Source organism: Canis aureus, chromosome 26, assembly GCF_053574225.1.
Source record: "Canis aureus isolate CA01 chromosome 26, VMU_Caureus_v.1.0, whole genome shotgun sequence".
NCBI classification, from domain to species: Eukaryota; Metazoa; Chordata; class Mammalia; order Carnivora; family Canidae; genus Canis; species Canis aureus.
Window position 1 is genome coordinate 29,754,951 of NC_135636.1, and position 21,406 is coordinate 29,776,356.

General features: G+C 51.4%; 2 protein-coding genes and 1 long non-coding RNA gene across 5 annotated transcripts; 1 reads left to right on the top strand and 2 right to left on the bottom strand.

The window, feature by feature from the left end:
- Positions 1 to 22: 22 nt before the first annotated feature.
- Positions 23 to 2,886, top strand: LOC144298254 (uncharacterized). Its single transcript, XR_013365187.1, has 2 exons — positions 23 to 405; positions 2,431 to 2,886. It is a non-coding gene; the product is annotated as an uncharacterized LOC144298254 (long non-coding RNA).
- EIF6 (eukaryotic translation initiation factor 6) lies at positions 474 to 7,276 on the bottom strand. 2 transcript variants are annotated; one of them, XM_077872889.1, is made up of 6 exons: positions 6,990 to 7,276; positions 6,472 to 6,557; positions 4,069 to 4,244; positions 3,342 to 3,518; positions 2,736 to 2,917; positions 474 to 755 (listed from the first exon to the last, which is right to left on the bottom strand). In XM_077872889.1, the coding sequence occupies exons 1-6, from the start codon at positions 7,259 to 7,261 to the stop codon at positions 746 to 748; spliced, it is 903 nt and encodes a 300-aa protein (XP_077729015.1). In that variant the 5' UTR covers positions 7,262 to 7,276; the 3' UTR covers positions 474 to 745. The 2 variants fall into 2 exon arrangements, with proteins under 2 accessions (XP_077729015.1, XP_077729016.1); XM_077872890.1 differs by lacking the exon at positions 6,990 to 7,276 and adding an exon at positions 6,697 to 6,823.
- Positions 7,277 to 7,312: 36 nt separating this feature from the next.
- Positions 7,313 to 15,305, bottom strand: FAM83C (family with sequence similarity 83 member C). 2 transcript variants are annotated; one of them, XM_077872880.1, is made up of 5 exons: positions 14,518 to 15,305; positions 11,964 to 12,131; positions 11,627 to 11,751; positions 10,976 to 11,106; positions 7,313 to 10,813 (listed from the first exon to the last, which is right to left on the bottom strand). In XM_077872880.1, the coding sequence occupies exons 1-5, from the start codon at positions 15,028 to 15,030 to the stop codon at positions 9,516 to 9,518; spliced, it is 2,235 nt and encodes a 744-aa protein (XP_077729006.1). In that variant the 5' UTR covers positions 15,031 to 15,305; the 3' UTR covers positions 7,313 to 9,515. The 2 variants fall into 2 exon arrangements, with proteins under 2 accessions (XP_077729006.1, XP_077729005.1); XM_077872879.1 differs by having other exon boundaries at positions 7,313 to 11,106.
- Between the last annotated feature and the right edge of the window lie 6,101 nt (positions 15,306 to 21,406).

Below are 21,406 nucleotides of genomic sequence, written 5' to 3' on the forward strand. Positions count from 1 at the left end.
CCCCGCCCACCAGCCACCAGCCAGCACGGCTCCTCCGTCCCGGGGGCCCCGCCCCGAGACACAAATGACTCATCCGGGCGCTTCCGGCTCCAGACCCACTGGAGCTACTGAAGTAAGTTGTTCAGAGGACGTCCAGGGCACCGGGCGGCCAGGCCGGCAACCTCTCTCCATCTCGGCCCAAGAAGACAAGACTGCCGTGTAGCCCGGTGCCCCAGACTCCCTACAGTTCCTCATCCCGCCCAGAGGAGAGCTGGAACAGATCCCCATCCCTTGAAGCCCAGAAGTATGAGGCTGAAGTTCTGTGGAAAATGAGAGAACTCCAGTGGAGAGTGCTTCTTCTTGCCCTGGGAGGGAGCCACCCATCCTGATCGTGGGGAAAGGAGGGTGGGCGACTGCAACTGAAGGGTGTGTGTGCATCCTACCTACTTTCCCCCAGAACAATGCTACAGAAGGAGGGTTGACCAAACAACACATTCAAGAATAGCCAGAGGCAGCTGCCCTTTAATGGGGGTAGTGCAGGAAACAGAGCAGTCAGGAGCCTTTAAGGCCTGACAGCACAATATGGCAGATTTTTACAGTAACTGTAGGTTCAGGAGATGGGCACAGGTGAAGAGCTGGGCATCCAGCCACTCAGTCACAGTGAGCTCTCTGCCAACTCCCTGCCAGCATCCAAAACAGATTGGGTGGGGCACAGAGGGATTCCAAGTCCAGCGCCACGAGCCCACAGAACAGCATGGAAGGTGACTCAGGTGAGGCTAGAGAGAAGAAGGAACATTGTCAGTAGGTGCTTCTCAGAGCACACCTCACCCTTTATTCTTAAGATGCTTGCCTCCACCCTTACCCCTTTGTTCCAGCTCAGCCCCAAAGAGCCACACTCAGAGCCCCAGATTACGCTGCTTCCTTGAGTTACAATCCAGTGTAGAGCTCTCAGTACTTAAAAACTAAAAGTAACTCCTTCCCCACTCAATTCAGTAATTTAATCAAACTTACTGATCATAAACCAGAACCTCAGGTCAAGTCCAACAAACATCAGAGGAGGCAGTAAGGGGATTCAAAAGAGAAGGGACATGCCCAGACCACAAATCCCCCAGTGGCAGGAATGGGACCAGGACATTCTTCCTGGAGGCAGTAATTATGTGTACAATTATAAAAGAGTATGTATTTCTAATCACCTATCCGACCCAGTCATTGTGAGCTCTCAAATCAATGGGTTCAAAACCAAAGGAGGCCAGTGAGTTTTGGCTCTTCTTTTCCAGTACGCAGTTCTTTACCTTATCTAACTGCATGAGCTAGGACACCAGAATGCTGACCTGGGCTGGGGACTGTGGGCAGTTCTGCCTGACTTTAAGAGCAGTTTCTGAAGCTTCACCATTAAATATGACATTTGCTATAGTTTTTTAGGAGGTACCAAATATGTTGCAGAAATTTTTCTGTTCTTAGCCTGCTAAGAGGTTTTTTGTTATTTAATTAAATGACTGTGTACAAACTGTCATTGCAAGCTATATTCCACAAGGACAGGGAGGGTATATTTTACTTATCATAACATCGTGCCTGGTATAGATGTTCAAAACAAAGTTACTGAACAAATGAAAAAACTACTGGTACCGCTTTCCTATTCAGACCCTTTCAACTGCTCTCCCAATTCTGATTCCCCATCAGAATCACCCAGAGAAACTTATTAAAATAAACCACACATGGCTGGGTCTCACTCCAGACCTAGGCAATCACTAAGTGAGGAGAGATGCCAGGAATCTACGTTAACAAGTATTGCAACATAGTCTAAAGGTCAAAATCACAGCCCTACAGTCAAAACTTCTTGATGTGGGCATTCAGGGTCTTTGCCACTACAACAGTACAACCTTTCCCCTTCAAACTCCCTAGACTTTCCCATCTCAGGGTCTGTCTGAAGGGCCTCCCCACTGCATCTCTGCGTATTCAAATACAGGCCAAGACTGTATTCCCCCAAGGCCCAGACTAAATGATCTGTCCTCCACAAAACCTTCCAGGATACCAGAGTGTCTCAATGGAGCTTCCTGAGCCACTTAGGGAACAGGGCTCAGTGCACATTAGGTAAATAAATGAATGAAGAACAGTAATTTTGCCTGTGGGTAAGTACAGGGTCTGTTACTGGGTACTTGCTCTACTATGGGGTTTCTATCCTCATAAAGACTCCCTTGATCCTCGGGTGTGGCATGCCTTGACAAGAATAGAATCTTCAATGGGAAGGGTGAATATCCACATCTGCTGCTCCTCTAAAGGAGAAAGAGATTCCAGAGCCTCACACCTGACTCTCCAGGGTTAGGGCTGAAGAACCCACTTTTCCTTAACCCACAAAAATCCAGATGATTGTGATTTTGATGCAATCCCCACCCCCAACAAGTCCCTCAGGGACCCCTCCTTTCCTCTGTAAACAGCCCCTTTCTGTCACAGGCTCTGGGCTGCCGGCTGGGGACAAGACACACAAGCAGACACAAACTACAAAACAATGTGGTGAGAAAATAAGATGGCCCAAAGGGAAGCTCTGCCCAGAGAGGGGACATTAAACTGAATCTTCAAAGCTGAGGATGACCAGATTTTCTGGCGGTGCTTGCTGACCGTACCCGGTGACTGCTCAGTAGTGTGCGGGTGGGCCCTCCCATAGGAGGAAAACCTACCAGTATGAATGCACTGTGGCTCCCATTCCGGGTGGCATCTCCTTCCCCTACCCTCAAAAGGCAGAAGAGAGGCCCACACACCTGTCAATGAGGGAATCCCGCATGCTGGTAGCGATGGTGCTTGGCTGGGCTTCGTTCAGCTTGAAGACACTCTCCACCACTGACAGCTCTGTGCTGGTTGTGTCCAGGCCACAGAAGGCACACCAGTCATTCACCACCATCCCAGCGGCAATCACCTCGCTGCCTCGGTTCACAGTGCCTGCCTGCCAAGGGATGGCTCGGTGTGGATCATGGCACCAAAAACCAATGTCTTGCCACTCTCTCATGAGGACTCTCCCCAAAACCTGCTCCCTGACCTGCAGCCCCAACTGCAAATTGTGACAGGTAATAACTCCGATCCTTGGGGATCCCTGGGTGGCGCAGCGGTTTGGCGCCTGCCTTTGGCCCAGGGCACGATCCTGGAGACCCGGGATCGAATCCCACATCGGGCTCCCGGTGCATGGAGACTGCTTCTCCCTCTGCCTGTGTCTCTGCCTCTCTCTCTCTCTCTCTGTGACTATCATAAATAAATAAAAATTAAAAAAAATAAAGTTCTTTACTTTAAAAAAAAAAAAAACTCAGATCCTTAACACTTGGGCAAAGGAGCTATCTCAACAGGAGACAGAGGTCAGAGAAAGGAATGCTTACCACAAGAGGAACCTGAAGAAGAGAGGACAGCTCGTCTTGGTCTTCAATTGAAGTCTTGGGATGTACCAGCCCTCCCTGATTGCTGAACACAGAGTAGCTGCCTACTAGCACCTGGTCAGCCACGGTCTGTCTAAAGACTTCCACCTTGAGCACATCAGCCAGGATTTCTTCTGTTTCCTGTTAGCCAAAGGCACGGTACTCAGGACCCGGAACTTGCAGGTCAAGGAACCAGGGCCCTCCATGCTCAGAAGCACCCATGGCCTGACTTCCTAAGCCCCTCACTCCTCTGCTAGGTAGCTGCATATGGAAGCTTCTCACAGAAAAAGGAGGGAATATAGCTTGGAGCAGAGTAGAGACCAGCTACAGAGCCCCCTAATATCTGTGCATGCCCTGAGTACACAGGGGCTGGTCTCTACATCACTCTCTTCCCTTCAACCCACACTCAAGAGTTCAACTGTCAATTATCTCTCTGGCATTGGTTGCAGGACAGGATGGGTCCATCTTCCTGATTCTGAAGGATTAATACCCTCCTCAGCTTCTTTCTGGCACTGACCACACCATGGAAGGCCTCTATCATCACTATCCAGTGAGTGCCTGAAATGCGAGAGCCCAAGTATAAAGACAAACCACAAGAGACACCCCTAAGTCCTGCCTCATAGGCAAGAACAGTGACTAACCATTGACTAGGCTGGACCTCTGAATCCTGGGCCAAATCGGGCTACCTTACCCTGTCCAGGTCTGGGTGGACCAAGGCCACATAGTCGTTGCACGTGGTAACATTGCCTAGGGCTGAGAGCCGCTCCTCCACCCGCCGAATCTGCACTGAGTCTGGGAGACAGTTGCGAATGTGCTGCAGTTCCTGGTCGGTGGTATTGTTGGGCACCAGAAGGCCATGTCTATTCCCTACAGAGATCCAAATTAGGGGTGGGGCAAGGATGGACCACAAATACACATGATGCCTGCTGAACTCTGGGGGCTGAAGATACAATCCAGCCCAGTTAGCTTTCCCAGGAGCTTTAGGCCCAGATCCCGGCCCACCAACCTACTGATCCATGCAACACCCAGGGGGACCAGGAGTTTCACTGGGCAGGCCAGAGAGAGCCCAAGAATCTATCCCACCATACCCCACCCACTTTGCCATCATCAACCAGGGGGAACGAGGACCAGCAAGAAAAATTCTTGGCATTGGTTGTATACTTTGCTACTTAAAAACTGAGGGACACCTGGGTGGCTCAGTGGTTGAGCGTCTGCATTTAGCTCAGAGTGTGATCCCAGGGTCCCAGGATCGAGTCTGTATCAGGCTTCCCGGAGGGAGCCTGCTTCTCCTTCTCCATCTGCCTATGTCCTGCCTCTCTCTCTGTATCTCTCATGAACAAATAAATAAAATCTTAAAAAAAAAAAAAAATTCAAGTAACACTACATACCTCCCAGAATGGCTAAAATTTTAAAAAGAATGCCAATACTGAGTGTTGGTAAAACTATACAAACAACCAACAGGAGTATAAATTGGTCGACCACTTCAGATAATTATCTAATATCACCTACCATACAGAATATTCACATACCCTGTGACCAAACCATTCCTCTCCTAGGTATTATATATCCAATGGAAACATGTCCATGTGTCACTGAAAGATTTGGCAACACTATTCAGGATAGAACTGAAAACTACCCAAATGCCAACTGTCAACACAATGGATGAATAACTGTGGTATACTTCTACAAAGTGCAATAAGAATAAACAAACTGGGCAGCCCAGGTGGCTCAGCGATTTAGCGCTGCCTTCGGCCCAGGGCCTGATCCTGGAGACCCGGGATCAAGTCCCGTGTCGGGCTCACTGCATGGAGCCTGCTTCTTCCTCTGCCTTTGTCTCTGCCTCTCTCTCTCAGGAATTTATTTAAAAAAAAAAAAAAAAAAAAAGAAGAAAGAAGAAAGAAAAGAAGAAGAAAGAAGAAGAAAGAAGAAGAAGAAGAAAGAAGAAGAAAGAAGAAAGAAGAAGAAAGAAGAAGAAAGAAGAAGAAAGAAGAAGGAGGAGGAGGAGGAGGAGGAGGAGGAACAACAAACTACAGGGGTGCCTGGGTGGCTCAGGAAGTTAGGCAAATGCCTTAGGCTTGGGTCATGATCTCAGAATCCTGGGATGGAGCCCCACATTGGGCTCCTGGCTCAGCAAGGAGTCTGCTTCTCCTTCTGACCCTCCACACTCCTGTGCTCTTTCACTCAAATAAAATCTTAAAAAAAAAAAAAAGAACAAACTACAGTTATATTGTGACAATAACTAAACCTCTGCCTACCTCTGCAAGAACATAACTCTGAACTTTTGAACTCTCAGTTACACACATCATTAAAAAAAAAAAAAACAAAACAAAACAAAAAAAACCCACCAAGCAGAAAGTCCAAAGGTCATGATAAGGGACCAGAGTGTTACTCAGAGGCAAAGGTCATCAGGGTTTGATAAAAATTAAAAACAAACTCTTATATGACCCCGCAATGAGCAGAACTAGCCAGAAGGAGTGACAGGTGACAATAAGGAAATAAGGAGAGACAGTGAGACTGATCCAGCTCAAAGAAAGGACCAAAGGCCAGAGTCAACAGTGATGAGACTGTGGGGAATAGGATAGGGATGCCACTCAGAGAAACGGTAATGAGAATTTAAGATTTAAATGGATAGCTGAAATTCTAGGATGACCCAGAATTTTAGCTTGTCATTTTGTAGTTGCAGAACTGGATCCTCAGAAAGAGGAAGCAACTTGCCCAGAGTCAATGGCAAGGGAGAAATGACATTTCAGTGTTCCCTCAAACTAGGTGTGGAACCTGGTGAGTCACTTGGGTTCTTTGAATCTTAGCTTCATCATTAATCAGATTAGGCAATAATGCCTACCTGCCAGGGTCTTCGTGAAGAAGGAGAGAAATCAAGTGTAAGAGTGAAAGCACTTAATGTTATTCTATGATCCAGAAGCCATCTCCAGTGATGGTCCCTCATCTGCTAACACTTAAACTGCGTCTGGCCCAGGTCTGGGGGATTCTCTAGTCACTATCTGGAGATAGTGAATGAAAACCTGGAAATCAAAGGGTCACTCGGGGTCCCCTCCGAGGCTACAATAAAGACTCTCGTAGGCTCCAGTCGGCTTACCCACACACATGCGCCCGATGATGCGGCAGCCGGCAATGGACGCGTGCACCACGGGGATGGTATCGGCGAGCTCACCCTCGAACACACTGTGGGGACATGGACTCAGCGGTCACGGGGCTGGGGGGCGTGAGCCCGCACTCTGCCAGAGCCCCCGACTCCCAGCAACCTCCCTCCCATCCAGCCACCCCGCTGGCCCGCGCGCGGGTCCCGGCGCTCCCGTCGCACCTGTAGAAGTTCTCTGACCCTCCGATGGCCACTAGGCAGTAGGTGTTGGTGAGTTTGGCAAAGCAGCCGATCTCACAGTTGTTCTCGAAAGACGCTCGGACCGCCATGAGGCCTAAGGGGCTGCGGGACCGGGAGTTCAGGGCCCGCGGATCCTCTCCCGGCCCCGGATCCGGGTTCCCCGGCCTCGGCCCCTTCGGCCCCGCTGCGACCACGCCCCTCTGGGCCCCTCAAACCTCGGGTCCCGCCCACTGGGCCCTTCTGGGCTCTGCAGCCCCGAATCCTCCGGCCCCTACCACTCGCGACGCGGGGAGCCGGGACCCGTCCCTTCCGGCGTCCCTCCACACCAGCTCGCCAGCCGACGCAGCCCCCGCACGCGGCTACAGCTTCGGCTCGGTCCTGAGCAGGTTTCCGTTTCCGCCTCCGCCCAGGGAGACTTCCGGGAGAGCTCGGCGCCCCGGCCACGCAGGCGGCCACCGTAGCCCCACCCCCTAGGAGGACTCCAAGGTCTCGAGCGGTCGGGTCGGGACCCCACCTCGGCCCCGCCCCAAGCACGCTCTTCATTCATCCATCCCGCGGTTCATTCGTTCATTCATTCGGGAGCTTTTTCGGAGATACAACTGACCGAGACCTGTGGCTGGTTGGATGCGAGGCATAAGAGAGGAGGAGCCAGGGATGCCCGGCAGATACCTGACGAGTGGATGATGGAGGTATCTGTTGAAGTAAAGGCTAAGAGGAAGGGCAGGGGTGAGGAAGGTGACGTGCCTAGTGTGAGGTGCGAGACAGACGTCGAGGCCAGATCTAGAGCCCAGGGGACAGTAAAGGGCTGATATTTGGGGCCGAAGCCTGGGGTGGACGAGGTCACCCGTGGAGGTGTCTAGTGGGGAGAAATGAGACCAAGACAAAGGCTGGAGAGGAGGCGTGGCCAGTGAAGTAGAAGAAACCAGGATGAAGAAGGTATTGAAGAGAGGGGAGGACGGATGAAACCGGGTCTTAGGGAGAGGCCAGATGGACAATGGTGTGTTGCCCCTTGCATGTGCTTGATCACATGCACCACTTTCTGCCCCCAAGATAAATGGTGGCAGTCAAGGGACCTGCTCTCATCGATGAGATGAACTTGATCTACATTTTGTATCCACAAAATGCCCCTGGGCCTCTTAGAAAGTCACAATGGGGCAGCCCCTGTGGCTTAGCGGTTTAGCGCCGCCTTCAGCCCGGGGTGTGATCCCGGAGACCCCCCGATGGATCGAGTCCCTGCATGGAGCCTGCTTCTCCCTCTGCCTGTGTCTCTGCCTTTCTCTGTGTGTGTGTCTCTCATTAATAAATAAGTTTTTAAAAAACTTTTTAAAAAAGTTACAATGAAGATAGAGGGGTCCTGGAGCCCTTGTCCTCCCCCTAGCCCTTCAGCAGCCATCCACTCTCCCTCAGGGAGCCCTCCATAATTGGACCAAATGGTGCCTTTTCTCCGCCCTCAACATGCAGCTTCAAAACTCCACCTTTTTCAGCACACACCAGGCTGCTGCTAGGTCACAGCATGTCTGCTTTTATTGATTTGTACCGTGTAGATTGTCCCAGGCAGGTGATGAGCTCAGGAAAAGAACATATAACCTGTCAGAGCCTGTGCTTCTAGGGACACTCAGCAAAATGATGATGAGTGTGTGTGCGTGTGCACGCATGCACGTGCACGTGTCAGAGTCTGAGTATCCATGCCCTCTACATCATCCCCAGTTCATCTCAGATCCCCTCCTCCAGTCCTCTCCCTGGCCTCTCTTCATCTGCTTCCATATGCCAGGAATTCCTCTTCTTCATCTGTCCAATCCTCCCCATACTTCAAGGCCTGCCTCAAAAGCTGCTCACCACTTTGAAACTGCTCACCACTCCACCACCACCACCACTCTCTGCCCTTCTCTACCACCCTGTCACTGATTAGCCTCTGTTGAGATACAGTTCTATCTTGACTTGGTTTATGCTTTTAATCCGTGTCTCCCAGGGACTGCGCCTGATTCACTTATCAGTCCTGTGGTGTGCTCAGTACAGGGCCAGGTACACAGCTAAGATCAAAGAAGACACTGGTTGGTGTGTGCATGCCTCTGTGTTTATGTGTGTGGTTATATACATATTTATTGTTTGTGGATCCTGAGGGTTCTTCAGTGTGCACTGAATGCATATATGTTGTGTAGCCATTCATTTAGTCATATAACATTTATTGAGTATAACTAGAATTCTGAGTGTTATCACATGGACCTTTGTGTACTTAGTGTGTGTCTGTGAGTGTGAACCCTGTCAGTGTATTGTGTAGGCATTTGGGGCATCTCTGTGGTGTATTTTGTGTACATGGGGACATGTGAACTGTTGACAATGGTGTGCAAAAACACAATCTTAAGAGTCAAAGACATGGGTTTGGGCCCTGGCTCTGCCATTGACTTGGATTTGATCCCAAGCAAGTCATCAAACTCTCTGGGCCTCAGCTTCCACATTTATAAAATAGAAAATATAATACCTGTGACCTTAGAAATGTCTACCTAATAGAGGTCTATCTTGTAAGAGGTTGTGAGGACGAAGAATGAGAATTAGCCAGTGTGAAGTGCCCAGCAGTGGCAAATGGTAAATATTGTGGGTTCCATCTGTGTGTGTGTGTGTGTGTGTGTGTGTGCAGGTGTGTTCATAAGCAAGACTCCTGAGCCCCATGAATGTCTAATATGGGCTTCTAGACACTAAATGCTCCCCATGCAGCCCCTGTTTGAACACCCTAGAGTCTGGAACCTCAGTAAACCTAGAGTCCAAGTAGATGGAAGAAGGATATGTCCCTGCTGGGAGCAGGACTAGGACTCAAAGCGGCTTCGGAGCAGCTTGAACTTGGATTTGTTGTACTTAGTGATGAGGTCCAGTTTGCTGTGGCCCAGGGTCAGCCGCTTCTCATCCCCAAATGGGCCATTGTTACTGCCATTGTGATGTCCACCTGTGGGGCCCTCAGGGAGGCCAGGCTCAGGTCTTTGCCTAGTGCCCTGCAACTGATGATACTTGGTGATGAGGTCCAGCTTGCTGTGGCCCAAGGTCAGCCGCTTCTCATCCCCAAATGGGCCATTGTTACTGCCATTGTGATGTCCACCTGTGGGGCCTTCAGGGAGGCCAGGCTCAGGTCTTTGCCTAGTGCCCTGCAACTGATGATACTTGGTGATGAGGTCCAGCTTGCTGTGGCCCAAGGTCAGCCGCTTCTCATCCCCAGAGCCTACTCCAGCCTTTCGAGCAGGACTTGGTATGGGGAGACCACTGGGTCCAGGCCCCTCGCCTCGGAATGGGCCAAACTTTGTGATGAGGTCCAGCTGGCTGTGGCCCAGGGTCCGTTGTTGCTCATCTTGACCCTGCTTGCCAGCCCTAGCTGAGGAGTTGGCTCCAGGGGATGCTCTGGAGCCCCCAGCCTTGGGGTACTGTACCAGGAGGTCCATTTGGCCATGACTGTGCTTTGAGGACAGCCTCTTATCCTCTGGAGTTTGATTGCCAGGTCTGGGGGAACCTGACTCAGAGATACTCCCAGCACCCTGGGACTGGGGCAGGAGATCCAGCTGGTTGTGTCTCTGGTTTGGGGACAACCTCCTGTCCTCTGGGGCCTGCTCTCTAGGCCAGAGGGAGTCTGAGTTGGGGTTAACCCCAGAATCAGGGTCTCCAGCTTCTCTGGCTCTGGGGAAGGGGACAAGGAGATCCAATTGGCTATGGCTCTGACTCAAAGACACCTTCTTCTCCTGCACTGTCTCCAGGGTTGTGCTAGGTACCCAGCGATCTCGTTGGGGGTTAGACTCCTGGCTTCCCAGAAGCCCATTCTCTGGGACCCGGGACAGGGTGGCAACACCCTGGGGGAAGGGGAGGAGAGGGCGTTGGCGAGCAAGCAGAGGTGACCCCACTGCTAGGGTCAAGGGGCTATGACCATTGTGGTTGAGGGCAGGAGAGGACTGTGACCATGGGGATGCCCCCAGCTTGCCTAGATTGGATCTGTAGGGCCCCAGTAGGGAGGCATGCTTCGGGTCTGACAGCTGGCGTTGCAGAGAGGTCTGGCCACTGGCCTCAAGGCGGGCAGGGTTCAGGGATGAGGACCCCCTACCCGTATCACTGAGGCCACTACCACCTGGTGGAGCGAGATAAGAAGAGTGGCCCATTAGAGGTGAGCGTTTGATGCTGCTGAGGCTGATGCTGGAGGGTGAGGATGAGGGGGGGCTTGGCACACCGGGCCCAAATCCCAAGGCCACTGGAGGAGGACACAGTACCCTAGGAGATACAAGATCCTCACCACCACAGAAGCCCTCCACAGGCCGAGACTCGGCATACAGACAGCGGAACTCCCGGTCAAAGTCTTCCACGATGCGGCCCCTTAGCTGCAGCACCATGCTAGTGTGGGCCTGGCTGCAAAGCCAGGTGAAGCTGGGGGCAGAGGGTCAGGGTCAGAAGGCAAAGTGCAGGACCCTGGGGCTATTCAGAGGTCACAACCACGGGAGCATACCAAGACAACTCCACCACCATGAGGACCCAAGTGAGGGGGGTGCGGGGTGGGGGGGGGCAGTGGAGAGCCCTGACTTCAGAGTCTGTGCTTGTCCAAGCTCAGCTCAGAGGACTTGGGTCCATGGTTTCCCATCTCAGGGCTTCAACTTGCTCATCTATAAAGTGGACCGGGGGCAAGATTCCCCAAAGTCCCTCAAGTTCTCAGGTGCCATAGGCATTTTCTATGCCAAAGGCATTAAAGCAATCCTTCCACAGAACTCTTCCAGGGCCCTGCCTGGGGCTGTCTTGTTTCCCACACTATCCCTTGAGCCCTGCACAGTGCCTGGCACGTGGCAGGTGCTCAGTCCCTGTTGGAAGGGATGGGTGGATGGAGGCAAGTTCAAGCTGCCAGATCCCAGGTGCCCTCACCAGCTGGTGGCAGCCCCTTGTCCCACATGCTCACCTGTAGTTGCCTGCCACCACCTGCTCGCAGTCGATGACAACAAACTTCTCCAGGGCTTGCCCTGTGAAGCGGCGGCCTGCCTTGCTGCAGTACGTGTCCCCACACGTGCTCCGCACACGCATATTCTGGGCCAAGGAGAAAGGGAAGTTGGGTGGTGACCTTGAGAGAATGGGGCTCAAGCCATGTCCAAATCCCATGCAGTCTCTAACTTTGTTAAACAGCTAAAGGAACTCAGCTGCCCACTCCCATCGACCCCCAATGCTTCCTGGGCACCTGACTCTTCTGCCCTCCCTGATCCCCGCCCCACTCCCTTGTTACTGCCCCGTCCCTCACTAACCGGCAGGTGTCCCCCATTGAGGTCCATCTTGTAGCACATCTCCAGGAAGTGCCTTAGGTGCTCCTGAGCCAGAAGCAGGTAGACGGGGACACCACGCCGGCTCGAGGCCTCCATGAGGTCACACAGAAGCTCCATGTCAGTGAATACATCCATCACCACAGCTACCACCTGGGGGACGTAGGGGAAACTCAGCCCTGCCCGGGACATTGCCCAGGGGTAGGAGCTGGGGTCCCAGGAAAAGAGACCTGGGCTTAAAATCAGAAGGCTGGAGCCTATGAGAACATCTGGACTGGAAGGGCTTTTAGCAATAACCTAGCTCAGGGGTTCTTAATTTAGACACAGGGAGATTCCACTGTCTTGAACACCCAGGATATGTTTGAAAGTTTCAGTGTGCATATTTTTGAGGACAGAGTGTTTATCTGTCACGAGCTTCTCAAAGATATCTGTGGATAGACTGAGGCCCAGGGTGGGAAGGGAGTCAGAGCAGAAGCCAGACCCCGATTCCCAGCGCAGGCCCTCATACTCTCCCACTAGTTCCAGTCCTACTCTGTCAGAGGTTCCTTCCTCAAGAATTGGAGCTACAAGCCAGTTATTGGGATCCTCAAACCCTCTGCTAGACCTGCCTCAGTTTCCCTGTGAAGCTGCAGAGGTCTGGTGTGGTATCTTATACCCACAGACTCCCTCACTTCCATCCACGACAGGTGGAACCCAGTTTTCTGCTCAGTTGTGGGGCTGGGGCTTGTGGTCTCCTCATATAATGGGCTGCCTCAGAGAAGCCCTGAAAAACTCCTCCCACTGTCAAGCCCCCAACTGCTCCTTCTTTCCCTTGCATATATGTGCTGTAAGAACCGCCTCTCCTGGGATCCCTGGGTGGCGCAGCGGTTTGGCGCCTGCCTTTGGCCCAGGGCGCGATCCTGGAGACCCGGGATCGAATCCCACGTCGGGCTCCCGGTGCATGGAGCCTGCTTCTCCCTCTGCCTGTGTCTCTGCCCCCCTCTCTCTCTCCGTGACTATCATAAATAAATTAAATTAAAAAAAAAAAAAAAAAAAAGAACCGCCTCTCCTTATCCAGGCTGAGAGGCAAGAGGTACAAGGCAAAGCACTCCAGTTCTGGAGCCAGACAGAATGGGGTTCGAATCTGCACTCTGCTACTTCCTAGTGATGTGGCCCAGGGTGAGTGGCTTTACCTCTGCAGGCCTCAATCTCTTCATCTGTTAAATGAGGACAATGATACCTATATGTCCTCATTCTGTGATTAGATGTGAAAATACTCAACACATGACAGGCACTCAATAAATGTTCCTTTCCTCCTGCCTGCTTAACAAACAAGGATATTGGCTCACAGGAAAAGGAAGTACTTCCCAAGGTCACTCTGAGAGTCAGTGGCAGCCCAGAGTGGAAGCATGGCTCCTGGCCCAGGGGGTGGTGGTGGGGTCTAGATGGGAATAAGGAGGCAAAGTGCAGGTATAGTATAGTGGAGGATGCCCTATTCCTTGGCACAGGCCTGGCCAGGAACAGGGGGAACAAGGTCAGGCAGGAAACATCAAAGGGGCAGGAGTGATGACAGCAGCCACCTCACTAATAACCGCATTCCCAGTGCCAATCAGGCCTGGCCCTCCCCTGCCTGGGGCACAGGCAGGTTTACCAGGGAGGCTCTGGAGGTACCCGTGAGATCGCAGCATGCTGGCTCCTGATCTCTGCAGCAGGCACCCTCTGGGTTGCTCTCCCAGACAAAGACACTGAGTCTAACTCACCTCAAATCCTTCCTGGGGTCATCTGATCCATACCCTGCCTCTTGAGTCAGAGATCAGGGTTCAGGAACAGAGCTGTGGCTGGAGACTTCCCAGGTACTGACCACCTGTACCAGCTCTCCTGCGTCTCTTTCTCCTGAGCCCCTACTCCCCATCCTTGAGCCCAGAAGCCTTCATTCCCCTTCCCTTTTGGTGCAAAACTAAAAGCCCAGCCCTCAAATGCCATGCTGAGCCCAGGCACCAGTGCCCTTTTCCTGCTTCAGGCCCAGCTGGAGATGCAGTAGGCAAGGGGTGAGGTGCGGCTGGGAACATGCACCAGGAGGCAGGGCCGAACATGCGCCCAGCCCTGAGTCAGGGCCCCTTTTCTCTCCCCCTGAGCTCTATTTCACCTACTGACTGGACATACCTGAGCAAGTTCTAGCCTCTCTCTGGCCTCAGTTTCCTCCCCTGCAAGTCAAGGAAGTGACTCAAATGTTCACCAAGGTTGGAGTTCTTAGCCTGGGATCATAAACCTTTTTGAGAATCTCATGAAGGCCATGGACCCTCTCCCAAGAAAGATACTGAAGATCCTTCCCTGCCATATGCACAATTTTGCATGCATTTCTGTGGTGTTTGTAGACTAATGTTCTTGAGTGTCAAGGGGTTACCAAGGTAAATAAAATACACACCTACCCTCCAGGGCAGAGGTTCTACTCCCAATGCTGCCGCTAAACTGCTGTATGGCCTTGGGTTGGTCCCCTTCCCTCCATGGGCTTCAGTTTCCACATCTGTGAAATGAATGCTTGAAGAGATAAAGTCCTTACCGTGCGGGCCTGGCTGAAGAGAAAACGCAGAAGGTCCTTGATGTTCTTGGCCTTGTCCCGCTGGAAGTGGACAACAGCCTGGGTGGGGCTGAAGCCCGTGGCCTGTGGAACCTCAGGCCAGCCCAAGTCCAGGTCCGGGGGCTCTATGTCGGAGGCCATGGGAAAGTAAGTGCCTGAAGTGACTTCAGAGAGCAGGCTGAGGCGGTCAGGCCCTGAGCCGTCCAATCCCTGGGCCTCATTGAGCTCAGGGCTCCCATGCACATGGCTGGTCATGTAGTCCACATCCAGAGCACTCAGGAAGGGCAGCTCCCGCTCCTCAGAGATGACCTGCAGGTAGGCAGCTTTGCCCCGCTCCAGGAGGGCATCAGCTGCCAGCCTAGCAGCCTCACTGTGCTGGAGTACCAATGGTGAGGCCTCCCGCCACCATGGCCTCTTTAGCTCCTCCACCCGGCCCCTCAGGGGTCCTGCCATGCCCTGGGCTCCCAAGTCCCCCGGCCCTAGGCTTCCAAACATGCCTGCCCACCTGGCTGTCCTCACCCTCCCGCAGGCTCCATGGCCTGCACCCTAGGGTTGGCTGTAGTAGGAGAGACACCAGTAGAACCACCGTCTGCCTGCCTACCGGCCCTGAATGTGCCAGGGCCCCCAACCTGTTGCCACCCTAAGTCAGAGCCATGCTCCGCCCCATTGCCCCTGGCCTCTAGAACTTGTCAGGTCAGCCTCACCTGTCTGCCTGCTGTTGAGACTCGCCCGCCCAGGGAAATGGTGGTGCTAGGCCCTTAGCACACACTCTTGCCCCCACCCCCCACCCTGCCCCACCCCAGTATCACCTGCCCCATCCCCACCAGGCTTGGAACAAGTTCCCTCCAAACCCTGACCTTCCAGAGCCCCCATGGAGGTTGGGTTATGGTCCAGAGGGACCCAGGCCTGCTCAGGGACACAAATGCACACACACACACACACACACACACAAGTATGCACACACATACACACCAGAGTGGATAAATGACTCAAGACATGGGAGATAAAGATGTGAAAACACAAGCAGACAGGCTGACATACTGACAGTTGACACATAGACATAGAGCATAGGCTGACATATGCAGACCACACATTTTGATTAAATTCATGTAAGCAGATTCAAATGCTAATTCAGAGACTAACCATAACCCCAAACCATGGTGGATATCACAAACCTTGGCACAACCTGCACACAGGCCCTAAGTAAGAACTCAACAGAGTGTCACACAGAACTGTCAAGGACATCATCACCTATCTGACCCCATCTGGGCCTCTCTGCTCCCATAGTGGCTCTGCCACTCTCTACCTCCATAACTGACACAGTTCCCTGCCCAAGCCCCACCCTGGCTCTGAGGCCATCCTCCAAGGATCTAGAGCAGTGACTTTCACCCTAGGCCCCGAGAATAGCCGGGAAGAGTTAAAATGCAGATCTCCAGGCTCCACGCATCTGAGATTCAAATCCAGAAAGTCTGAGTAGGTTTCTGGACCCTGCTTTTTATACATACCCCAGTGCACAGGGGGCAGTGGGCCAAGGCCCACCCCGGAGAAATGCTGTTCCAGATAGCTATGTTTCTAACACCTTCAACTCCAGGGAAGCTCTTGGCCTTGTGTGGGCCACACCGCAGCCTTCCTCCCCAACTCAGGGGCTGAGTATTAAATGTTAGTAAGAAAGGTTTCAGAGGATGTAGGGGCCACACTGCAAGGTCAGAAGGCAAAAAGAGCAGGCAGGTTTCTGTTCTTTGCCCCCAAGAAAGGCCACAGTTGCAGAGTACTCAGTAGCATAAGTAAAAGCATTTGTTCTGGAGAAGAGAGGTCAGCGGATGGCAGTTAGTTAGGGACGCAGGCCAGGTAGAAGTGGTCACAATGGTGCACAGTGCCAGCTCAAGGTGTTCCTCTTCTAAGGAGAAACGAGCTCTGATGAGGATGGCCTGGAGAGCAGGAGACCAAAGACCATGTCTCACAACCTTGTATCATACTGATTGCACTTGCTTTATGTGGTCTGTGATCATGTTCAGACCAAACACAGGTCCTATGTCCACAGAGCTTCACACAGGGCCTAACACATTCATGGCAGGGGGCAGAGGGATTTAGGGGTTCCCATGTTGAGCTGGGTCCTGGGACCAAAGATGAATGGGACTGGTGCTTTGTCTTTGAGGAGCCTAGAAGTGAGGAGTCCAGGGGTCAGGGTAAGGCCAAAAGGTGAAATGCTGGGCCATTCTATTGCATTCCAGGGGCAGGGGCAGAAATTAGAACACTGGGTACTCTAAAGAGGCCCTTCCCTAGGGGAGGGGAGGCTGCATGAGGGGCAGGAGGTTGAATAAGCAGAGCCAGACTGTGGGAGGGTAATGAGCTGTGGGGATATCCAAGGAGGCAGGGCCTTCATTAGGGCCTTATCTCCAGATTTGTTTAGCGGGAGAACCAGGGCCTTATCTGGGTTGGAGATGTGCTCCTGGGAGGGGAGGCAGCATGTTTCCTGCGTTGTTGTGTTCCTGTTTGTCCCTCAGTATTTACACATCTATCTGATGATACATATTTTTGGCTATCTTTTTAAAAATCATTTTTAATTGTGGTAAAATACATATAAAGTTTACCATCTTAACCATTTTTAAGTATACAGTTCAGTATAATTAAGTACATTCATATTGTTGTGCAACAATCACCACCATCCATCTCCAGAACTTTTTCATCTTCCTCAGTCGAAACTCTGTACCCTTAATTAAACAACAGCTCTCCCCCAGCCTCTTGTAACCACCATTCTACTTTCTGACTCTATAAATATGACCACTCTAAGCATCTCATGTAAGTGGAATCAAACAGTATTCGTCTTTTAATGACTAGCATATTTTACTTAGCACAGTGTCCTCCAGGTTCATCCATGTGGGAGCATGAGTGAGAATTTCCTTCCTTTTTAAGGCTGAATATTCTATTGTGTGTATATACCCCATTGCTTATCCATTCTTCCACTGATGGACACTTGGGTTGTTTCCACTTTTTGGCTATTGTGAATAATACTGCTTAAACAGGAGTGTACAATTTGGCTCTAGATTTTTTTATATTTCTCTCCATGCCCACTTTGTATTAGATTCTCTAAGATTTTTTTTTAAAGATTGATTGATTGATTGATTGATTGATTCATGAGAACCACAGAGAGAGAGAGAGAGAGGCAGAGACACAGGCAGAGGGAGAAGCAGGCTCCATGCAAGGAGCCTGATGTGGGACTCGATCCCGGGTCTCCAGGATCACACCCTGGGCTGCAGGCAGCGCTAAACTGCTGCACCACTGAGGCTGCAGATTCTCTAAGATTTTGAGAGAGAGCACACATAGGGGGAAAGGACAGAGAGAGAGGGACAAGCAGACGCCTCACTGAGCAGAGAGCCTGATGCAGGGCTTGATCCTAGGACCCCAGGATCATGACCTGAGCTGAGGGCAGACACTTAACCAACTGAGCTACCCAGGTGCCCCCTTTTTTAAGTAAGTTCTACACCAGTGTGGGACTTGAACTCACAACCCTGAGATCAGGAATCGCATGCTCTACCAACTGAGTTAGCCAGGCACTTCTAGATTCTATTTTTGGAAGAAAACAACAACACTGAATACTAGTAATTTCATATGGCTCAACTCAATGTACCTACACATGCCCATGCAGAACTACCTGTGCATGTAGGTACATGAACATACTATCTGTGATGTTTGTATGTCTGCCTGGCTGTCTAAATAATCATATATCAGTGTATGCTTACCAAAGTATGCATGTGTCTAGGTGTACTTGTGTGCATGTCTGGGTACAGATCTATTTGTGTGCATGAGTGTCTGGGCAGCCTCGGGAGTGTCTGGGCAGCCTCGGAAGTCTCTGACCTTAACTCTGGAGTGCAGTACTGGGTGTGTATACAAGGAGATCAACTGAGGAAGCAGGGATGGGCAGACTGAACTGAAGTGGAAAAGGCTCTAAGGTATCCCTGATGTCCTGATCACAAAAGTGTGTAAATCAAATCAAATTCCCCAGGTTGCAAGACTGGCTGCCCCTTCTATGGGCTGAACGGGTAAAGGGCAATCCAAGGCCAATACAAACAACCGATGTATCCTGGCCTTGGGGCTGGGCCTAGGGGTGGAGACCCAGTGCGATACGAGCCATACAGATAGCAAAGCCCAGCCCCTCACTTCAGTGTGTTGGCACAGGCCCCTTAATAACTGTTATTAAAAGGAAGAAAGATGTCATGTCCAGGAGATGTGTCAGCGCCTGCTGGGCATCATTCTGCCATCCTGGGGGGCACTTAGCCCTGTCTGTTGTTTCTTATAAGCCAAGTGGTACCTGGGCAGGTGACTGTCATGTGGGGACAGTAGGAGCAAAGGTTGAGCTGCAGCCCTTCAGTTGCAGGCTGCTCTGATGCCAACACTGCCACACACCTTTTATGTGGCACTTCTGGGTCAGGGGAGACAATACTCCTGGGAGGAGCAGCCAGGGGTAGTAGGAGAGCCAGGGTATACCCAATCCTTTAAATCAAGGTGAAGTGACATATGACCTAGAGACACTGGAAGAAGCAGTGAATGTTCCCAGTGCTGGCGATCAAAGGATGAGAAAGACTTACGGGTGTGCAAAATGGCAAGCAGGGTATTCCCAGCGGGAGGACTAGAAGGCTGAGGCTGTGACTATCGAAGGAAGATGGGGGCTGTGGCGCAGAGGAAGAACTGGTGGAAAGGCCATCTGGAGCCACACTGGAGAGGGCCTTGCTAAGTTGCTGGTTCTTGTTGTACGGACGACAGCACAAGGTTGGCAAGATTCCTAGAGCAGTGTTTTAGGGTAACTTAGGAAGCAACCCTCCCCCCACCTCCCAGGGGGAGAGGCCCAAAGCACTAGACTCCTAGAAACAACCCAGATGGGTGTGGTTCAGTTCTTGAGCACCCACACAGGCCTTCAGGAGGTCCCACTGGCTCTGTGACTTAATGGGTAAATTCAACAGTCAAGTCACAGTGGCTTAATCTGTAAAATGGGACCAACATCATTTCCTTCACCAGGTTTTTATAAGGAATAAATGGGCTATTCTATGGCAAGTGCCTGACTGAGAGGAACAGTAGTTTAGTACATGCTGGATTCTAGAGCTTTCTCAAGCACAAAAGGGCAGGGGCTCGGTGACACTGAAGACAAATGAACCAGCAAGGGAAGCTCTCCTCAGTCAGTCTTGGGCCCTTTCTAGACCAAAGGCTGGCCCTGAATGTGAACATGGCCCTCCGGTTGTGTCAGTGGACTGTGGCTCTGAGATTTGGCCTCTTATTTCAGCTCATAGGAGGCAATGGCCTCTCCTCACCTCCACACACAGGTGAGCCTTCTGGCAGGCAGACCACAAGAATAAGAATTTGAGCATTCTATTTTGGAAAGCTGGCTGTGTATCACAGACACTGTGATGATGGGGTTTCCCTTCACTCAACCTCCCTTCTACCCATTCATCCACCTCATTCCATCTAATGGTGGGAGATTTGTCCTCACTAATGTTTCCATACAGGAAGGGAATTCCCACTCTACTTTCCTTCAGGGTGAAATGTGAGACCACCCCCCTCTTTTCTCTTCACTCACCCTTCCTTTCCAAGGGAGGAGGCTTGTCTGATTGGTGGCTTAGGAGGAGCTGGGCTGAATCTTTCCACCGACCTCCCTCTCTTTTTTGGTTCTGCTGTAGCAAAGGTAGCATATTCTTCATTGATCTACATGGTAAACTTCCAGATAAAGTTCTGCCCCTGTACCAGGGAGTGAGAGGTCTGCTCTTTTTGGGGGTGGAGGTCAGCATGGTTAGTTTTAGGAGATTATTTTTTTTAAAGATTTATTTATTCATTTTAGAGAAAGAGAGTGCATATGTACAAGAGCCAGGGGAGGGACAGATAGAGAGGAAGGAGAGAAGCAGACTCCCAGCTGAGTGTGGAGCCTGATGTGGGCTCAATCGCGCAACCCCGAGATCGTGACCTGAGCTGAAATCGAGTCAGATGCTCAACCGACTGAGCCACCCAGGTGCCCCACGTTTTAGATCATTAACAAGCACATTTGGCCACATTCTCTAATCAGCTTTGTCAGAAATACTGGTAAAACCACTTTTTCATGTCTGTCTTTTATGTCTTATTTCTCAATTTATTTTGAACTGAGAGAAGGAGGAATTATCTGGTGATCTCTTAAGCCCCCAACATAATTGGTCCAGCTACCTCACCCTCCCCAACCTATCCAGCACCCCCCCCCCCCAGTCCATCCAGTTTACCCAACATGTATTTAATGCCTCCTTTAGGCCAGGACTGTGGTCACAAAAATGAGTAAGACTTGGTCTCTGCCCTGGAGGAACTTGCAGTTTAGTGGGGAAGGCAGACTCATAAATAATTATAAGCCACAGGTTAAACCAACGTATAAACCAAGTGCTTTGGGGTTTAGAGCTCATGACCCAATCTGGAACCTTAGAGGAACCATGTCTCCATTCCCCTGTCCCCAACTAGTGTACAGCCCTGAGGCAGGCTTTTTCTCAGATGGTGACTGGGAGGTGAAGGAGCCATTTCTGGTCACAAGGAGAGATAAAACTAGGAAAGAAACAAGCCAGCAAGACCTATGGTTCTGGTTTGCAACTGTGAAACCTTGAGTCAGCCTCTCAGGACCTCAGCCTCTCATGTGTAAAGTAAGAAGGCTGAGTTGGAGGTCACCAAGTCTCTTCTAGCACTCACATATTCCATTACCTTTTGTTTTTTTCCCCCATCACTTCTTAACATTACAAGTCAGTACTTGAAGCCTCCCTTCCTGGGACTTCTCCAGTTAGGATCTCTAGGACCTGACCTGTAATGTCAGGTCCTAGGCTCACCAGCATGGCTCAGGGGAAGTCTCCTGGAAGCCACAGATGACTTGTGATGG

What these genes read in the sequence shown, in the direction of transcription:
- FAM83C (XM_077872879.1), bottom strand. Translation starts at nt 15,030, where the DNA reads ATGTTTGGAAGCCTAGGGCCGGGGGACTTGGGAGCCCAGGGCATGGCA. An exon ending in TCTTCAGCCAGGCCCGCACG is followed by an intron (nt 12,132 to 14,517) that starts GTAAGGACTTTA and finishes TACGTCCCCCAG; the next exon opens with GTGGTAGCTGTGGTGATGGA. An exon ending in GTGGTGGCAGGCAACTACAG is followed by an intron (nt 11,107 to 11,626) that starts GTGAGCATGTGG and finishes CTCTGCCCCCAG; the next exon opens with CTTCACCTGGCTTTGCAGCC.
- EIF6 (XM_077872889.1), bottom strand. Translation starts at nt 7,261, where the DNA reads ATGAATGAAGAGCGTGCTTGGGGCGGGGCCGAGGTGGGGTCCCGACCC. An exon ending in TCCACCCAGACCTGGACAGG is followed by an intron (nt 3,519 to 4,068) that starts GTAAGGTAGCCC and finishes TTTGGCTAACAG; the next exon opens with GAAACAGAAGAAATCCTGGC. An exon ending in TTCTTCAGGTTCCTCTTGTG is followed by an intron (nt 2,918 to 3,341) that starts GTAAGCATTCCT and finishes ATCCCTTGGCAG; the next exon opens with GCAGGCACTGTGAACCGAGG.